The following is a 16,036-nucleotide window of genomic DNA, read 5'->3' as shown; positions in this document are numbered from 1 at the left end:
GAACGCTGAGTTGTGACAGTATGTTAGGAGACAATTTGCGCCAGAATCTGTTGCGTTTATAGTCCACCCTGAATTGTTTAATAAAAAGAAAAAAATAACATAAATATAATAATATAAATACATACATATTTTGCTACTATTTCGTCTTTAGCGAAGCCGTCACACAACTGTGTGAATCTAGTGGGGACAAAATAAATATATCGGAACAGTCTGAATAATAAATACCTATATAATTCGTGAGTACATAGAGGTAAAAATGTGCTTACTTGGCGTTGGATTCCTTCAGCATGCCATTGAACTCATAGAGGTGTCTGTTGGGCGGCTCGCACGTAATGGTGGCTCGGAAGTCCGTCAGTTCCGTGTTGGAGGCCAGCCGGGCCGTGTCCTGGTGCGCCTGCCGGATCTTCAGGTTCGTCTCCCCGTCCAAGTTCGATGTCTCGATGAAGGAGATGCCGCGCGGTTCACTGGGCGAATGAAAAGCCAGTCAAAAAATATTCTATGAAGGCATTTTGAAGACTGTTGTGTAAGAATTTAAAAGCTGCCAGCCCAATGCTTTCGCTTCGTTGAGACTTTTAGTTTCTAGCCACGTGGTCATCTCACCTAGAAGCCAGCAGCACCAGGTCCGCCGGGAAGAACTGGTTGTTGAACACCTTGCAGACATCCCCCACTTGCAGCCTCTCCCACCGCACCGTGTGCCAGGCGCCGTCTCGCAGGACTGCCACTTTCCGTCTGTTCGTCTCATCGTCTGCTCGGTGCCGTTTCTGAGGCAGAAAGTTTCCATAAATTTCTGATGTTCCCGATTAGTTTTTTTTTGAGTTTGAAACGGTTCTCCGACAATTGCATCGTTTACAAAAGTTTCGTCGGCAGAATGTTTCAACATCGGGCTTTTGAACGACAGAACCCTTCAGCTACGAACGAAGCAATTGTCGGTGGCGTATGGTCCGCGCTCGAATAGACCACTTCATATCCTTCCGTGTACGAGGTGACTAAGGGACATATAACCTAGGCAGTTGATAACAATATATAGTTGACAACAATAGCATACCCAAGGAGAGTTGCCGTCAGGCAGGCGGCAGGTTGCAAAATCTCACTTGAATCTTCAAATTTTTAAGATTATTTTTAACGCTGACTGCCTCGCGGCATCATAACACCGAACGAAACCGGAAACATATGGAGATGTGAGAGAAAGAAATGTAAACTATTGTTCAAAAAAGTGTGGAAACACTGACAAAGTCCTCGACGATCTCCTTGAGAGCGCTGATGCTGAGGATCAGGATGAGTGGCGTGAGCGTCGTCCAGCGCCCCGTAGGAGACACGTCCGGGATCTGCTGCAGCAGCGCGATGAGTAAGAAGAAGCAGTTGGAGTAGCGGCGGAACTGCTCGAACAGGAACAACGGGATGAATGACGGGACACTGGTGAAGAAAGACCTTTTATAAGTACCTTTATATTTAAAAATAACGACCGCACATTGTCCTGAAAACTTAAACCGGCCTTTGTTCAGCAGTGCGACATAAGATGCTAGAAAAATTAACTACGCTTGTGAAATAGTAATGTATTTGTAGTTCAGTTGCAAGTTGACAACACAAGGCACAAGATTTGGAAAAAAAAGATGACTAAACACATGAAGAAAGGGATAATAGTTTATAAGACCTACATTTGTTAATTTACGTCTTTGGAGAAATGGCCGCGGTGAAGTTTGTTGCGCCGCTTCTCCTTCATCTGTGCTTTGGAAGCCGGCAGTAGATTTAGTTTAAGTAATAATTTCTGACGTCAATAAGTGATGTATATATCTATATTTAATAAAGAATTTTGAATTTGAATTATCTACAATCTTGCTTGCCTATGACTACGGAAAAGAAATTGGAACGAAACTTTGTTGATATTAAACTAGTGTGATAAAGAGATTGTAATCGCAAAACAGTTACGTTTCTTCAAGTCATCACGTTTCAGGAAATCATGTACAACAATCAGAAAATACATATTACAGCTTAGTTATAAGTATTAGAATAAAATATCAGTCGGATAAATTGCATTTAACGTTTCAAAATAAAAACGTATGATAGCTTTCCGTCAGCGTTAATTACTTTGTCATAAAAACTTTATTAGTTGCGTTTTAATTAGAGTTCTAAATATACTAATGCTCATTACGTATCGATCTTGTCGTAGTATAGCCTAATGGAGCATAAAATAGTTCTTAAACTTGTAAGGTCACAGACTAAAAACGACCGTGATCCATTATACAAAATGTATATGAACCGTCGTTATAGCTACGAAATTTAAGTTTGCGTGTGTAATTGTTTACTACACATTGGAATGTAAACAACGTATGAACAGGGTGTTACTAAACAACAGGACACAATACAATTTGAAATTGTATCTTTTCTCAGTGCTAGCTAATGTTTTCGGCCAATCGACGGTGATCGACGCAAGTACTTACCGATTTGTTTTGTCTTATTTCAATGCAGCTCGATAAATACCAACCAATCAATATACGTCGATTGACCGACAACATTAGCTCAATTGACAGAGCGAGTTTAAAATCCACTGGACTTTTTAACGAGTACAGTTTTCGGCAGATTCTTGCCTATGATTACGTATCACTATCGGGGACAGACTTGGTTATGACTGTGACAGACTGGCGGCCTGCCAAGTGACTGACAAAAGAACGCATCGAGTCGCGGAGTCGCCTGAGCAATCCGCGCGCGATATTGTAAACATTCGTATTTGTGGATCTCGTGACTGTGGTCTTTTGATCGTTTTCAATGGGATTGTAAAGAACAAGTCATTGATTCAACGCGTTAACTGTTTTGCTCGACTATTTTCATAAATATTAATTTTCATAAATTTTTACTGAGGCAAATCGTTTATCCGGGATGAGACATGTCTCTAACTAGACTGAAGTCAATTGATGTTTTCCAGATGTTTATTAAAATCGTATCGATTGTTGCTATCAAATCGTATAATCTTTTTGTGTTAAGTAGATCATGTTAATAAAATGCACGTTGTATGGAATTGTGCTTATTCTATTCTAAAACTTATTCTTCGGTAAAATAATTGATTTTATATCAGAAAATAGTTTTCAATGAGGATCGCTAGTGTATCTGTGTCATTTCTAATGCAACATATAACTCGTGCAGTTCCAATTAACCTGCCCAGAATGCGTAGACGCAGGCAATTGGCATAATTATCCTGTTCCAAGGTCGACTGTCCTGTTCGAAGGTTCGTTCAGTTCCTTCAGAGATAGTTACAAATAGGCTAACCCCTTATATTGTAAATTTATTTGAAAATATTTTAAATTTGCTAGTATATAATCAAGCTGATTCCTAAATAATCAGAGCACTTTCTTAACCAAATTCTGCTTCCCGATATGACCTCACTAGAGGCCCGACCCGGCTTCGCTCAGGTAAAACCATAATAAAAAAGGCTATTTTACTCTTGCTGGTTTCGTCTTTCTCTGTCATCTTTACTCTTTATAATATTAGTATGGATAGTTAGTATGGTCGGTATGAGTATGGATTGACACGACTGCAGAATAACAGTTAAAATAATCATGGACTGGCGATTATACTAACCTATACTTGGCAGTCGATATCCGGTTGTTTACAAAGTTGATGGGTTGCGGGCCATTTACAAATATAATACGGGTTTGCTGTTCCTCCGCGGCATCCTCAGTCACGCCTGATGTCGTCGCTTCATCCTCATCTGGAAAGAGGAGAAAAGTTTTCAATCTTTATTCCATCAATAGCTGGACCCCGCGGTGTTACGCGTAATTATTTAAAAAATACTACGTTTCTATGCACAGCAGTGCCATCTACTTAATAAAGCGCCATTGACTATCAGACTTTTTGACAAATAAGATTTCTGTTATAAAAAGTATCAGCTACCTTAATACAAAATATAGATGTACAATACATGTAAACTTTCGTTTTTATAGATGGGATAATGGGCTAAATGCGGTGGAAAGTGGAAACCAACCACGTACTTTTCATGAAGTTGTCCTGTACGCAGATCGTTTGACTAAATTAGGTATACCTAATCAACTGGTGAAAATGAGGTCGCGCGATATCGGCTTCAACATCACATCGGCTTTATGCCAAAACACTATTAACAGATTTTAAAATATGCATGCAAAATTTCAGTTCAATCGGAACAATTGAGCTAAATTTAAAACAACTTGTGTTGAATTGCAATTCTATACATGTGTATAACCAGGGGGCAATTCTACTACGGATAAGTCGTTCTCATGTCTCAATTATAGTTCTTATTGCGTGTCTATAAGATCTTCTATTCATCATCATCATCATATCGAGTGTGTTATTTCACTGGTGTACTGTATATTCAAGTCGCCAAAGGCATCTTGCATGATTTTTACGACTTGTATAACCCACCATTTAAGGTAAGCGATTGTGTGCGAACACACACTAGTGAACTAAACTGTCCACCAATGTGCAGGTTTTATCACGATGTTTTTTCCTTCACCGGAAGCGAGTGGTCTGTGAAAACTACAATACCTATATGAATCAACAAACTCGAATGTGGCGCGAGTATCTATCTACTATTGAAAATAAGTACCTATTGGCCTGAAAGTTAGCAGAATACCTAGACGCCCAGTATAGTATATATCAATGTATATACCTAATAAGGCACATGACGTGACTGTAATAAAATGTAGTATTATAAAATAATCGAACTATCATAATTTATCATACTCCTTATAATATATAGGTACCTACCCTTCAATTTACTACCATTATTTCGTATAAAAAACATAGCAAAGGCCACTGTTATCGTACATTCATACAAAATTCAGATCGAGTGAACATACCTACCCTGTTATTCACATGCCAGGATAATGGAGCGTTCACTATGATATAGCTTCTATGTATAACTGTTGGAGCGAATGACGTGAGTTATAGATTACAAGACATCGTTACATTGTATGCATATTACTATCGTATTCGTGTAATAACAATAGTGTTTGTCCGAAAAAGGATGTAGGTCGTCAAGCGTTTTTATCCTCGTCCTGTGAATCTTCTCGTCAAATCTATTTTTGTGTCTACTCGTCAATTCTTTTAAAATTGCTAACTCGTCGAGTATCCATTGGTCAACCAGTTTATTGGTGTCAATTCGTCACATCTTCGAAAATTGACTACTCGTCAAATATTTCTGTTTTACCAATGACTGCTAATCTAACACTACAAGAACCATTCAGGTACTATCGCTTGCAAGTTGCTGGACATTTTAATTAATTAAAGAACCACAACGCTCCGGATTTTCCATGCATTTTAATTACCTGGGGGCTTACCATCATCTTTTAACGCGATCCACTTTACGACCTAAACTGACTTGCATCGCAAATTCGTACCATCGACTTAATTTTTAGTATGAATGCGATTCATTTTAGGTACCTAAATTGAATTGAGTTGTTTTGGAATCGTTCTGTAAAAGTTGATGGTAGCCTGCAGTTATTGAAAATTACAAGTACAAATGTACGCTAACCTTGAACACTGCAACTAGAAAAAATACTACGTGAGGATAATTTATTCCACTATGAATGTGGTGTCCTTGATTTTCCGGAAGAGTTAGATTTACTGGGGCTAAAGAATTACTGAGCGTGGATGGACGCGGCTGCTGGCTGGAGGCCAGGCCTAAAATACCAATAAATTTTTATTCGAATAATAATTCAAATAAAAAAATATTCGAATATGCACATCTCTGAAATATGGGATGTGGGAATGGAAATAATGCGCGCTTTAGGCTCATTATACTTACTTGCCTCCTCAGTTATAATGCTAGCTAACAAATAGTGGATTGTATATCGATCGTAATCAAGACGATGAATTATGTAAGAATACGCACGAATTTATTATTAAAAGAAAATCCGTTTAAAGGTAAGTCTTTAAAATTATTTTTTAGATCGACAAAATAGTCATATAAAATGAAGGGAAAATCACCTGACAGTCCATTTAAGGTAAAGCAAGGGCAAAACGCTAGCACCTACATACATGTACTGAGCAATGACTCACTCGTGCATAATGTTGAAGGTTGATGTCATTTACACACTTTTTGTCGTTAAATATGGCCATCCTTACAACTTTAGGACGTACCTATTTAGAATATTTAACACTCACCTAATGATAACATTCACAATAATACATACAGACCTACGTAGGTGCTTATGTACAATTAAATTTATTGTTTAATTAGCACGGAATGATGTGCAGTGAGTGCTGTTAAGCATGACCGTGTTAATGGGCATTTTGCAAAAAATATGCTTCGTTTTGTTCGATTAAAGTTTACTATCTTCGACTACTGCTAGATTCTTGAACGACGAAAACGTCGAAACCAGTAATTTTGTCGTTCAAGAATCTATCATTCTGATCAAGTTGGTTCGAATAAATAGAAGACATAAATTAGCAAATCGATAACTGTCTTTGATATTGACCAAATGAGTTCTAACAATCGGCCGTTAACGGGCTACATATATATATATATATATATATATATAGTACCTATCGCTTAACACGAATCTCATCAAAAATGAAAGAAAGGCTATTTTCTGGATACCGGCCGGCCGCAGAAAAGATAGATCGAGAAGAATATGACGGGACGATACCGAAATTATTCTACCAAAATGGCCAAGTTTATAATGATAAGAAATGAATAGAACAAAAAGGGGGAGGTCTTTGCCCAGCAGTGGGACACAACATCAATAGGCTAAATAAAAATAAACAAATAAAACCGAAATACGAGTGAGACAGTCACTCGCTTGAAGATCAGTTATGTAAATAGTAGAATTTGCATTGTAAATTATAAAGGATTCCCCAAAATCCCCTATTCAGAGACAAACCCAAGATTATGGCTTGTGTCCAGCAGCGGACTTCTGATGGCTGAGATGAAGAATTTCGAGAGCGACTGGAATTACAAAGACGGCACGAGGGTTTCGGGTAAACTTGTACCTCCTACATTTTAGAATGAAGCACCTCTGCTAATAAATACCATCGTCCGACTTGAGGGGATTGTATTCTGAGAGGCGAAAATAAACCTTGCGACATCCCAGATCTCCAAGCAGAGAGGAAATTGGGACGCAACTCAGTAATAATGTTGCTTATGTGTAGTGTAATTCAATGTTCGTCATTTAGTGAGATCATGCAACTGAAATAACGCAGACGGGATGCAATTGTAAATTGTGAAATCGATTCTTTATGACTTCACATTGTCAACACAATTACAGCCACATAATATATATATAAAAAGAACCAAATATTTCATAACCTGCACCTTGCACTTCGCTGCACTGCACAAAACAAACCGATCGTAGATAGGTACTACTATATCAGTAGATCGATATACTGTATTATTTTTCGTATCGTGAATGAGGTTCAAAATTGCTGGCAACCTGGCAATAAGATACAAATTACCGCACCGTGCATCTTGCATTTAAGAATGCACTTATTTACAGGCATTACATTAGGTACGTTTTTGACCTTGACAATTGCATTTAAGCCTATCGACCTTTGCAAGAAGAGAATCTAGAATCTAGAATAGTTTGCGAACCACTAAACTTAACCAACCAATTTGAACCAGTTTACTGTATTAAGGTACTCAACAGATAGGACCAGCTGTCGCCGGTAGCACCGCCCGTCGTTGCCTATTTGACTTCTAGTCACTAGTTAACACCTACTGCCCCGGGGCCAGCGTAACCAGTAAACTCATTACTTTGAAGATTTGGCCGCAATTTAAATTTTGTATACCTACCTTAAGCTATGTCATATGGAAATAATTAAAATATTATGTTAAAAGATGGACTATTTTGCTAAAACATAAATACTACGTACGGTGTTTGGACGCATTCAAATGCTCTTAAAGGCGACACAAAGCGAGGAGCAAGGTCGGCACTGGTCAGACGAGATCTTTGCATACCTATCAGTTCCTTTAGGAACGGAGTTGAATGAAAAACAACATTTGCCAACATGACAAAAGGATTTTGTTTTAGGAGACTAGGTAGGTACCTACACTAGTTGTGCCTTGCTTTCGTGAAGATTTCGGGATAAAGCAAACATTTATAATTTACTATCTCCATCCCGCGGTTTTACCCGCGGTTTATCATTCGTTGTCCATTTTTACTAATCTACATAGTAGGTATTACAAGATGCGTGAAAGCAATATGAATGAAGTTTTTATTTAAATTTAACTTGTTACCGTTGACTAATAAGTCATTTTATTATTTTCGTGGGCAAAACTGCTTTGCATTAGCGTAACTAATTCAACAAATACGAAAGTAGATAAAAGGCGACACTTGTTGCTTCGCCTGGCTTGACAAATTGCGAAACTTGTCGCCGCTAGCCGAAGGCTTTCTACCTATTTTATGTTTTCTTTATTTTTTACATCGCTAAATTATCTCTCTCATCCGGTGATATTTTCTTTCTCGGCTATGGCGTCGAACCCCGGGATCAAATAGGTAAAAAATAGGTAAACTGTTATAACACTTCGGAGTGCCACATGCCATTTTACATAGCTATATTCTCTGTCGCGCATTCCCGGTTGATTCCTCAGCCGTTGAGCGTCGGAGCCCAGAGTTCGCTTCTATTAGAACATAATATTTCTTGGTCCTATTCTAAGGCAGAACCATACGACACAATATTACATCTCTCGAATTATATCAAATTTTGAATGAAAACAAACACCGAAAAGCTCATACTCATAGTTGGTACCTACCTAGGTACTTAGTTTATTTGATTTGCTTAGCCTAGTTTACAAAGATTCAAATCACTTATTGTCTATTGTCATTATTTGTAGGAATTTAAGGTCGGAATACAAACAACATTACAATCGGATGCACAAGATTATGCCATCAAAAACATGCTGTAAAAAACACCCAAGTCTCGCAGCTCAGTTCTTCTACCGTAAAAAGATGTGAGATCCATGTAATACCAAGTCTGTTAAATTATTATCATATCAATATTGAAAATCTTTTAAGTTTTAAATAAATTGCTTCGAACTGCTTCGAGAAAAGGATGGTGGTTTAAATACTATTAATTTCATTGTATGACGTGTTATTATTATCATATTGTTATTGTACTAACATTTTATAAATATAATAATAATTTTGTAAAACATCTAACCAATTCGACATTGTAATCTAATCACAATTTCTAGTTTATAATTTAGTGTTGACTAGCATGCGGGTGTTTTGGATGTTATGTCTGTTAATCTGTAGTGTCTATATATAAATAAATAAATAATTAAATTTTGCGTTACAACCATGCATGTATCAAATATTGAAAACATAAAAAAAACTATTTTCTTTTTCATTCATCTGATATTGAAACACCTGAGCTGAGTCATAACATTAACAAACTCGTAACGATATGGCATGACGTCTCGCGACGAGGAAATTGCTAGTTATTGTTAGATACATATACAAGTTAGATGTAAGAGGTAACAGAGAGATGGGGGAACTAGTTAAAGTTCCAAGAATAGGAGGCCAAATAACCCATCTGATGTTTGTGCTGGGACACACCAGCATAAACAGCTATGAAACAATAATGATTATCCATTACAGTGTGCAATGTATCAAACTGAGCTAATAGGTACATTTGATCTCCATACATATATCATAACTATAATAAGGACACCTCTCCTAGTAAGAAAATACAACTGTACTTCCATATTCTTTGCAATGATTTGAATATGCTAATACTTTTGTAAGATTTTATTTAAATCGCCTAAAAACATTTTTGATTTTATTTACATCAATACATTCATCACATTACCCTACAAGGATAAGAGAGATAAAAGCCTCAGATATTTTTTCTGATTCATATATTTTATCCCTATCATTAGATTCAGTGTTACAGGTCTCAGGGAATTGGGTGAAATGGTCCCATAGTTGGACGACCAATCATCCATATGATGTTTACGCTGACATCAAACATAAATCAAATTATCTATAAATATATATATTATAAGACCTTCCTCAGGAATCACCTATCTTTTGGTGAAAACTGTCTGGAAGTTTTAGAGTTTACATAAAGTTTATAAAATGTAAGGGGACTTATAAAATGTAAGGATAATGCCATCCTTAGGTAATGTCAATGTTCACAAACGAATTCATCCACAAAAAGTTCATCCATAGTTATTGGCTACTATGTCAGCAGCAGCTGTGAGGCAGGTGAATAAAATATGCTGATTGTAATCAACCCTATGTTACGTGGCAAGGTGAAGGTGTGGAACCCACTGTAGGTCACGGTCAAATACCATGGTCAGATTTGGTAGGGTCATGGGTTAAAACGATACATATCTGTAAGAAATTAAAAGCTGCACATTCAACTGTTGGAATGTGCTTGTACCTACATCCAGCTTTCTGCCGAATCTAAATCTATTAATTAATTGAAATCATAAAGTGATAATTGTAAGGTAGGTGATTAAATGGTTTATGAATTTTAGTGTTAAACATTGATGATGGCTGGTGGATAAGGTTAACTGATCAGGGAGCGTAAGAATTTGGCCACACCACACATTCCTATAAGCCACAGGAATCTAACCTGTTAACAATATATCAAAATGTATACCTACTTAGTTCATATCAGTAAGTATGTACCTAAGTTATTACTTAAGGATGCAATAACTTACTGAGAAAAACTGAAAAACGAGAATGTCAATGTTAAACTCATGGGTTACACTCAAGAACAATCTAGATATTGAAATAGAAAGTCTGGTCAAACTTTAACCCAACTTTCCCTAGTTCGAATCTAGCTCACGAAGTGCAAAGACTTTGTGAGTATATGAACTAGGATACATAAGATCAAGTACTCACGTCGGTTAATCTTCAGCACCATGGCTCGGTAAAGCCTGGAAAACGGCGACATTACATTGTGGTTATGGAAAAACCGGTTCATACAATCTAGGAAAGCCATTATAATGCCTAGATCTTCTCGGCAACACGCAAAACTCTAGTTCACTATTCACCACACTGTTTACACCTAAAAACTCTAAATTTGACACACATTATCACCGCGTAAATTGAAGATTTTTGAAAAATCAAACACCATGGTTTTCCACATTGTCAACATTCTTTATACGTGTTCACTGCGGAGCTTTCTCCTGAATATCGTAGTGGCATTATACAGGATTTTACGGGATCTATAGCGAAATTTTTAATTCTAGTCTAGGTCTAGGCGCAATACATGTTGACATCACAAACAACCGCTACGCGAGCCAGCACGATCGATTCTCGTACCGCCCACCTTGGTAGTGATGGAAAATTGTGGGATGAAATATAATCTATTTATCTCTTATCTTAGCATGCTCCCGGGGATGCAGAAGTGACATCTGAAGCATAATCTCCTTTTTTTATATTCTACGATGATATTTCACTGTTTTCAATGTTTTCACAGTAAACTGTCGGGTACTCAAAATTATCATGCCTTGACATCGAACACAACAGGATATTAGGCTTCAGAGGTCGTCAATCTTAGATAAATTTAATCTTGTTATCTATTCTAGTCATGTTTAATTAAATCACTCTATTAATCTTTTATTATAATAATATTTTTAACATAAATCATATTTAAATAAATTAATGTGCCTTATCGATATCGGTAAATAAAATCTACGCACTTCACTATTCACCACATGAACCGTCTCCATCTTACGGGAAAAATAGGAACTTTTTGACGTTGACATAAGTTTGTTGGTTTTAATTTTAAGACAGGTTTACACAAGTAGTTCCATGGTGGGTTTACACAAAAAAAATGTGTTATTTTTTCAGTTTTCAACCAACTTTAAAAAAAGGAGGAGGTTCTATGTTCTAATGTGTGGGAATATATTTTATGTATGTTTGGATATTATAATTTTTACATAAAGTACCTATGTATAGTACATATATTTTTATATCTGTTATAAATAAAAGGTGTACAACAAACAACTGAAACAGATTTTTATAGACTATTTTCCAATTCCAACTAGTTTCAGTTTTTTAAACTAAATCTATATAACTGTTAAGTAAGTACTCCTACAAAAACAGGTAATGACTGGATGTAATAAATCCATAGTTAGGTACATATTATATATTATATTAAAAATAAAAACTGTCTATCTATCTCGCATTCACAACTAAAAAGTTTCTGCTGGAATTTGGAATAGTTAGATAGTCCGATCCGAGTTCAAACATAGTCTACCACGGGTGGAGCTGTAGGCAAAGCTAGTATGTACTAATAATAGTTTCTAGCGTAGGAGGTGGCAGTTATAGTCAGTAACTCGTTAGTTATATAGCATTCAGTTGAATTAACGAACCCTTTATCGTAATCCGATTTCAAGGACTACCACGATATACAAATACGTTGTTACCGACGTCCACATGCTGTCTCTTTTTCCCATACCGAGTCGAGTATTGTGTAATAAAAAGACAGAAAGTGTAGAAGCCATGACGTTTTTATGTTTCATAGTAGCCCCCAGGATAATTTGAGTGTCGATTCTGCTGACGTATTGATAAGTACATAGGCATGTAACTACGCAGCTGATAGGCAACAATAGCATTCCCAAAGAAGAAAAGAGTTACCACGAATTATAAAAATTTTAATAGAAACATACAGATGCCGGTTGCGAATAGACAATTTTTATTTTTATTTTGATACATTATTCTAACAGCCTCACATATCAAAGTAAACTAATATCCACATAATTATATCTCTAATTAAAAACTATTTTGTATCCCTTTAATTTAAAAACAAAAAAGAAAATATTACCTAAGTAACTAACTTATTTTTCAATATTTTTAATTCCTAACTTATTAACAAAAAAGATGTGACGTAAACCAAGTAGGTACCTACCTTAAAAGTGCTTTTTACAAATTTCGATTCTAGTACTTAATCGTCAACTGTCGTACAAAATTAGAAAGCCAATCGAATAAAGTAGACATACTGGAATTAACGTGGAATTGACTGCTACTGATTTTATCGATGCCAATCGATTCGCAGCCGTGACCTTCGCCACTGGAGGGTTAAATTACGACATGGTTATATTCCGGAAATATTCGTTCAGTCAATTAACATTTATTTGCAAAGAAACAAGAACAGTACAAACAGATGGTACTTACTACAATATTAAATTAAAGGATTTAAAGTAATCTTAAATTAAAAATTGCAGTTTTTTAGGCATTTTGCAAATTATATAGTCAAAGACTATATATAATAATACAAATTATATAGTCAAAGACTATATATAATAATACAAATTATATAGTCAAAGACTATATATAATAATACAAATTATATAGTCAAAGACTATATAATTTGTATTTTTTTTTATTATACATCCTACTTACTAATTTTTCTAATATTATAAATGCGAAAGTTTGTGAGGATGTATGTTTGTTACTCTTTCACGCAAAATCTACTGAACGGACTGTTATGTTTGGTACACGGGTTTATAATCTGGAATAACACATAATGTAATTTTTATGCCGAAATTCCCACGGGAGCAAAGCCACGGGGCGCAGCTAGTATTTTCATAAGTTTCTAACTTAATACCTTTATTAATAAATCTTCTAGGCTGTTGCCCAAGTAAAAAGTATTTACCGGTTTATTACCAATTCTTTTTCGCAGGATTTTTGTTAATAAAAGATCTTGCAATTTTCCCATTCAATAGGTGAAATTTATGTTAGTTTAAATTGACCATTATTGGATATTTAACTGTCATTTGTCGTCATCGTTCCGGGCGTCTGTCCGTCAGGCGACGTTCTACGGCAATTAGTTCGGAACTTCGCTGTCGGTCCGGCAAACTGCACTCCGCGGATACGGATTAGTCAAGTTATATAACTCTAACTAAAAAGGACTACAGGAGACTATAGCTAGCCCCTCTCTCTCATCTGAGCGTGTTACAATCTTTAGGAACTTCCCGATTCATTATTGGCTGTGCCTATTAGCTCCGAAGTTCATGGGTAAAATAAAGCCTTTATTTAAATTTTTTAAGATTTAACCGTGATTTTACGACCGGGCGCTTGACGTCGACGGAAGGAATTTGAATGAATGAAAATGATCCACTCATTTAGTAATGATCTATGAGTGCCTATTCTAAGGCAGGAACCGCACACAGGAAACTATCCGCGAATTTCTGCGTGTTTTTGAACACCAAAATAAACTACGACGAAACGCATTTTGAGCGAAAAGCAAAAATTATGGAGATTGTGATTGTGAGTATCATAGCTGAAAAAACAATTTTGCTTGTCCTATTTGCATGGAGTGGTGCAGCACGCGCGGCCGTTTGCTGGCTCAAAGGGCGATTGAAGGCTTTGTCCACTCTCTAGGAATACCGTCATTGTTATTTTTACTGAGAAGCAAATGCAGGCAAAACTCTTAAACCGACTTAAAAGAAAACTCTGATTTATATTTCAAAAACATGTTTGTGGTTACAATGCATATTATAAACTGTTTATCACATAGGTACACCTTATATTTATATAGCCGCGTATATTTCGTAACCCTAACTATGAAGAATTTGAGATCTGCTCTTAATAAAGACATCGAAAAAATGGTGGCTGTGCATGTCAACCGAGCAATTGAAAATTTGAAGACTGATTTCTCTTCTACCACTGACTATTTGGCTGCTGAGCAGGCTGATTTGAGATCTGAGATTAGAGAAAAGGACAATCTAGTTAAACAGTTACAATCTGACTTATCAAAATGTCAAAACTCACTTGGTAAATTTCAGACACGAATTCAAACTATTGAGAAAATCTCACGCGACATGAATCTTGAGATACACGAGGTGCCTGAGAGCAAAAACGAAAACTTACCTGGCATATTCAAAAAACTTTGCGAGTGTTTGCAGGTTGATATTCTTGAAATCGATGTAAAAGCATGTCGCCGAGTTTCAAAAATGAATACTTCATCTGGGCGACCACGCAATATTCTTGTCACCCTTTCATCTCAGAGACAACGTGACTTGGTCTTGTCGTCAGTCACTCGTTTCAATAAAGCTCATCCTAGAGATAAACTCGCCTCTACTCACATTGGCTTTGCGGGAGAAACCCGCAGGATTTATGTGGCTGAACACCTTTCCCCAGAAACAAAAGAAGTGCATAGTGTAGCGAGGAAATTTTGCAGAGACAATAACTTTAAGTTTGTGTGGGTTCGTTTCGGCCAAGTGTATATACGTAAAGATGAACAAAGTCCAGCTCAGCACATCAAAACCATTGACTGTCTCAACAAACTATTGTAAAAATTATTAGGTACTTTTTCTTTCTATGTAAGTAAATATTATTTTTATAAACTAGTTCCTAAAAACTTTCATTATGATAAGTATGTATTATCAAAATATTAATGGAATGCGAACTAAGTTAAAACAATTTTATGAAAATCTACTGAATTCTAACTATGACGTCATATGCCTGACGGAAACTAACTTAAATAAAAATATTTTTGATGGAGAGTTTGTTGACTCTCGCTATAACATCTTTAGAAGAGACCGCGATGATAATAATTCTTTAAAAGAGGACGGCGGTGGCGTCCTCATTGCAGTAAAAAAATCATTCCAGGTGCTCCGACAGGCATGTTGGGACAGTAATCTAGAAGATCTTTGGATAACAATCATACCAAATAATTGTAATGCCTCTAAAATCAATATATGTGTTTGTTACCTTCCTCCTGAATTAAATTGTTCTAAGAGGGATGAATTTTACTCGAATTGTCAAAAGATATTGCTGAATCACTGCATAGATGACAGAAACTTAATCATTGGAGATTTTAATACACCTGAATATTCTATTGCTCTTGACACTGACGGGCCATCATGCGCCTCACAAAGTAAAAAATTACTACTCTTACAGGAATTTATCTCAATTTGCAACCTTTATCAAAGTAACAACATTCCTAATGACAATGGCCGGTATCTTGACCTAGTACTATCATCAGTCAATTCATTGACAGTTACCGAAGCTGATACGCTAAGTTTAAAGGATAGGCATCATCCTGCTTTGGAATTTGAATTTCCCTCCCTATGTAATACTCCAAAAAATTTAAAACATAATAACAA

The 16,036-nt window shown here is 36.3% G+C and overlaps 1 protein-coding gene across 13 annotated transcripts in view; it reads right to left on the bottom strand.

The window, feature by feature from the left end:
- Positions 1–16,036, bottom strand: part of ATP8A (ATPase 8A) — a 79,678-nt gene that overhangs the window by 28,275 nt on the left and 35,367 nt on the right. For 12 of the 13 annotated variants that reach the window (XR_008404606.2, XM_053743645.2, XM_053743651.2 and 9 more), the window contains 4 exons: positions 3,574–3,703; positions 1,230–1,413; positions 601–761; positions 267–464 (listed from right to left, as the gene is read on the bottom strand). Coding sequence is in view for 12 of the 13 variants with exons in the window: in XM_053743645.2 (XP_053599620.1) it covers positions 267–464; positions 601–761; positions 1,230–1,413; positions 3,574–3,703 (673 nt within the window). In the remaining variant the exon portion in view is untranslated. Of the gene's footprint in view, positions 1–266; positions 465–600; positions 762–1,229; positions 1,414–3,573; positions 3,704–10,820; positions 11,251–16,036 lie in introns of those variants that run through there. The other variant, XM_053743650.2, reaches the window with a different exon arrangement.

The sequence above is a fragment of the Plodia interpunctella genome, chromosome 4 (genome assembly GCF_027563975.2).
Source record: "Plodia interpunctella isolate USDA-ARS_2022_Savannah chromosome 4, ilPloInte3.2, whole genome shotgun sequence".
Taxonomy (NCBI): domain Eukaryota; kingdom Metazoa; phylum Arthropoda; class Insecta; order Lepidoptera; family Pyralidae; genus Plodia; species Plodia interpunctella.
The sequence above is the reverse complement of the archived record's forward strand: the minus strand, read 5'-3'. Positions and strand labels throughout refer to the sequence as shown.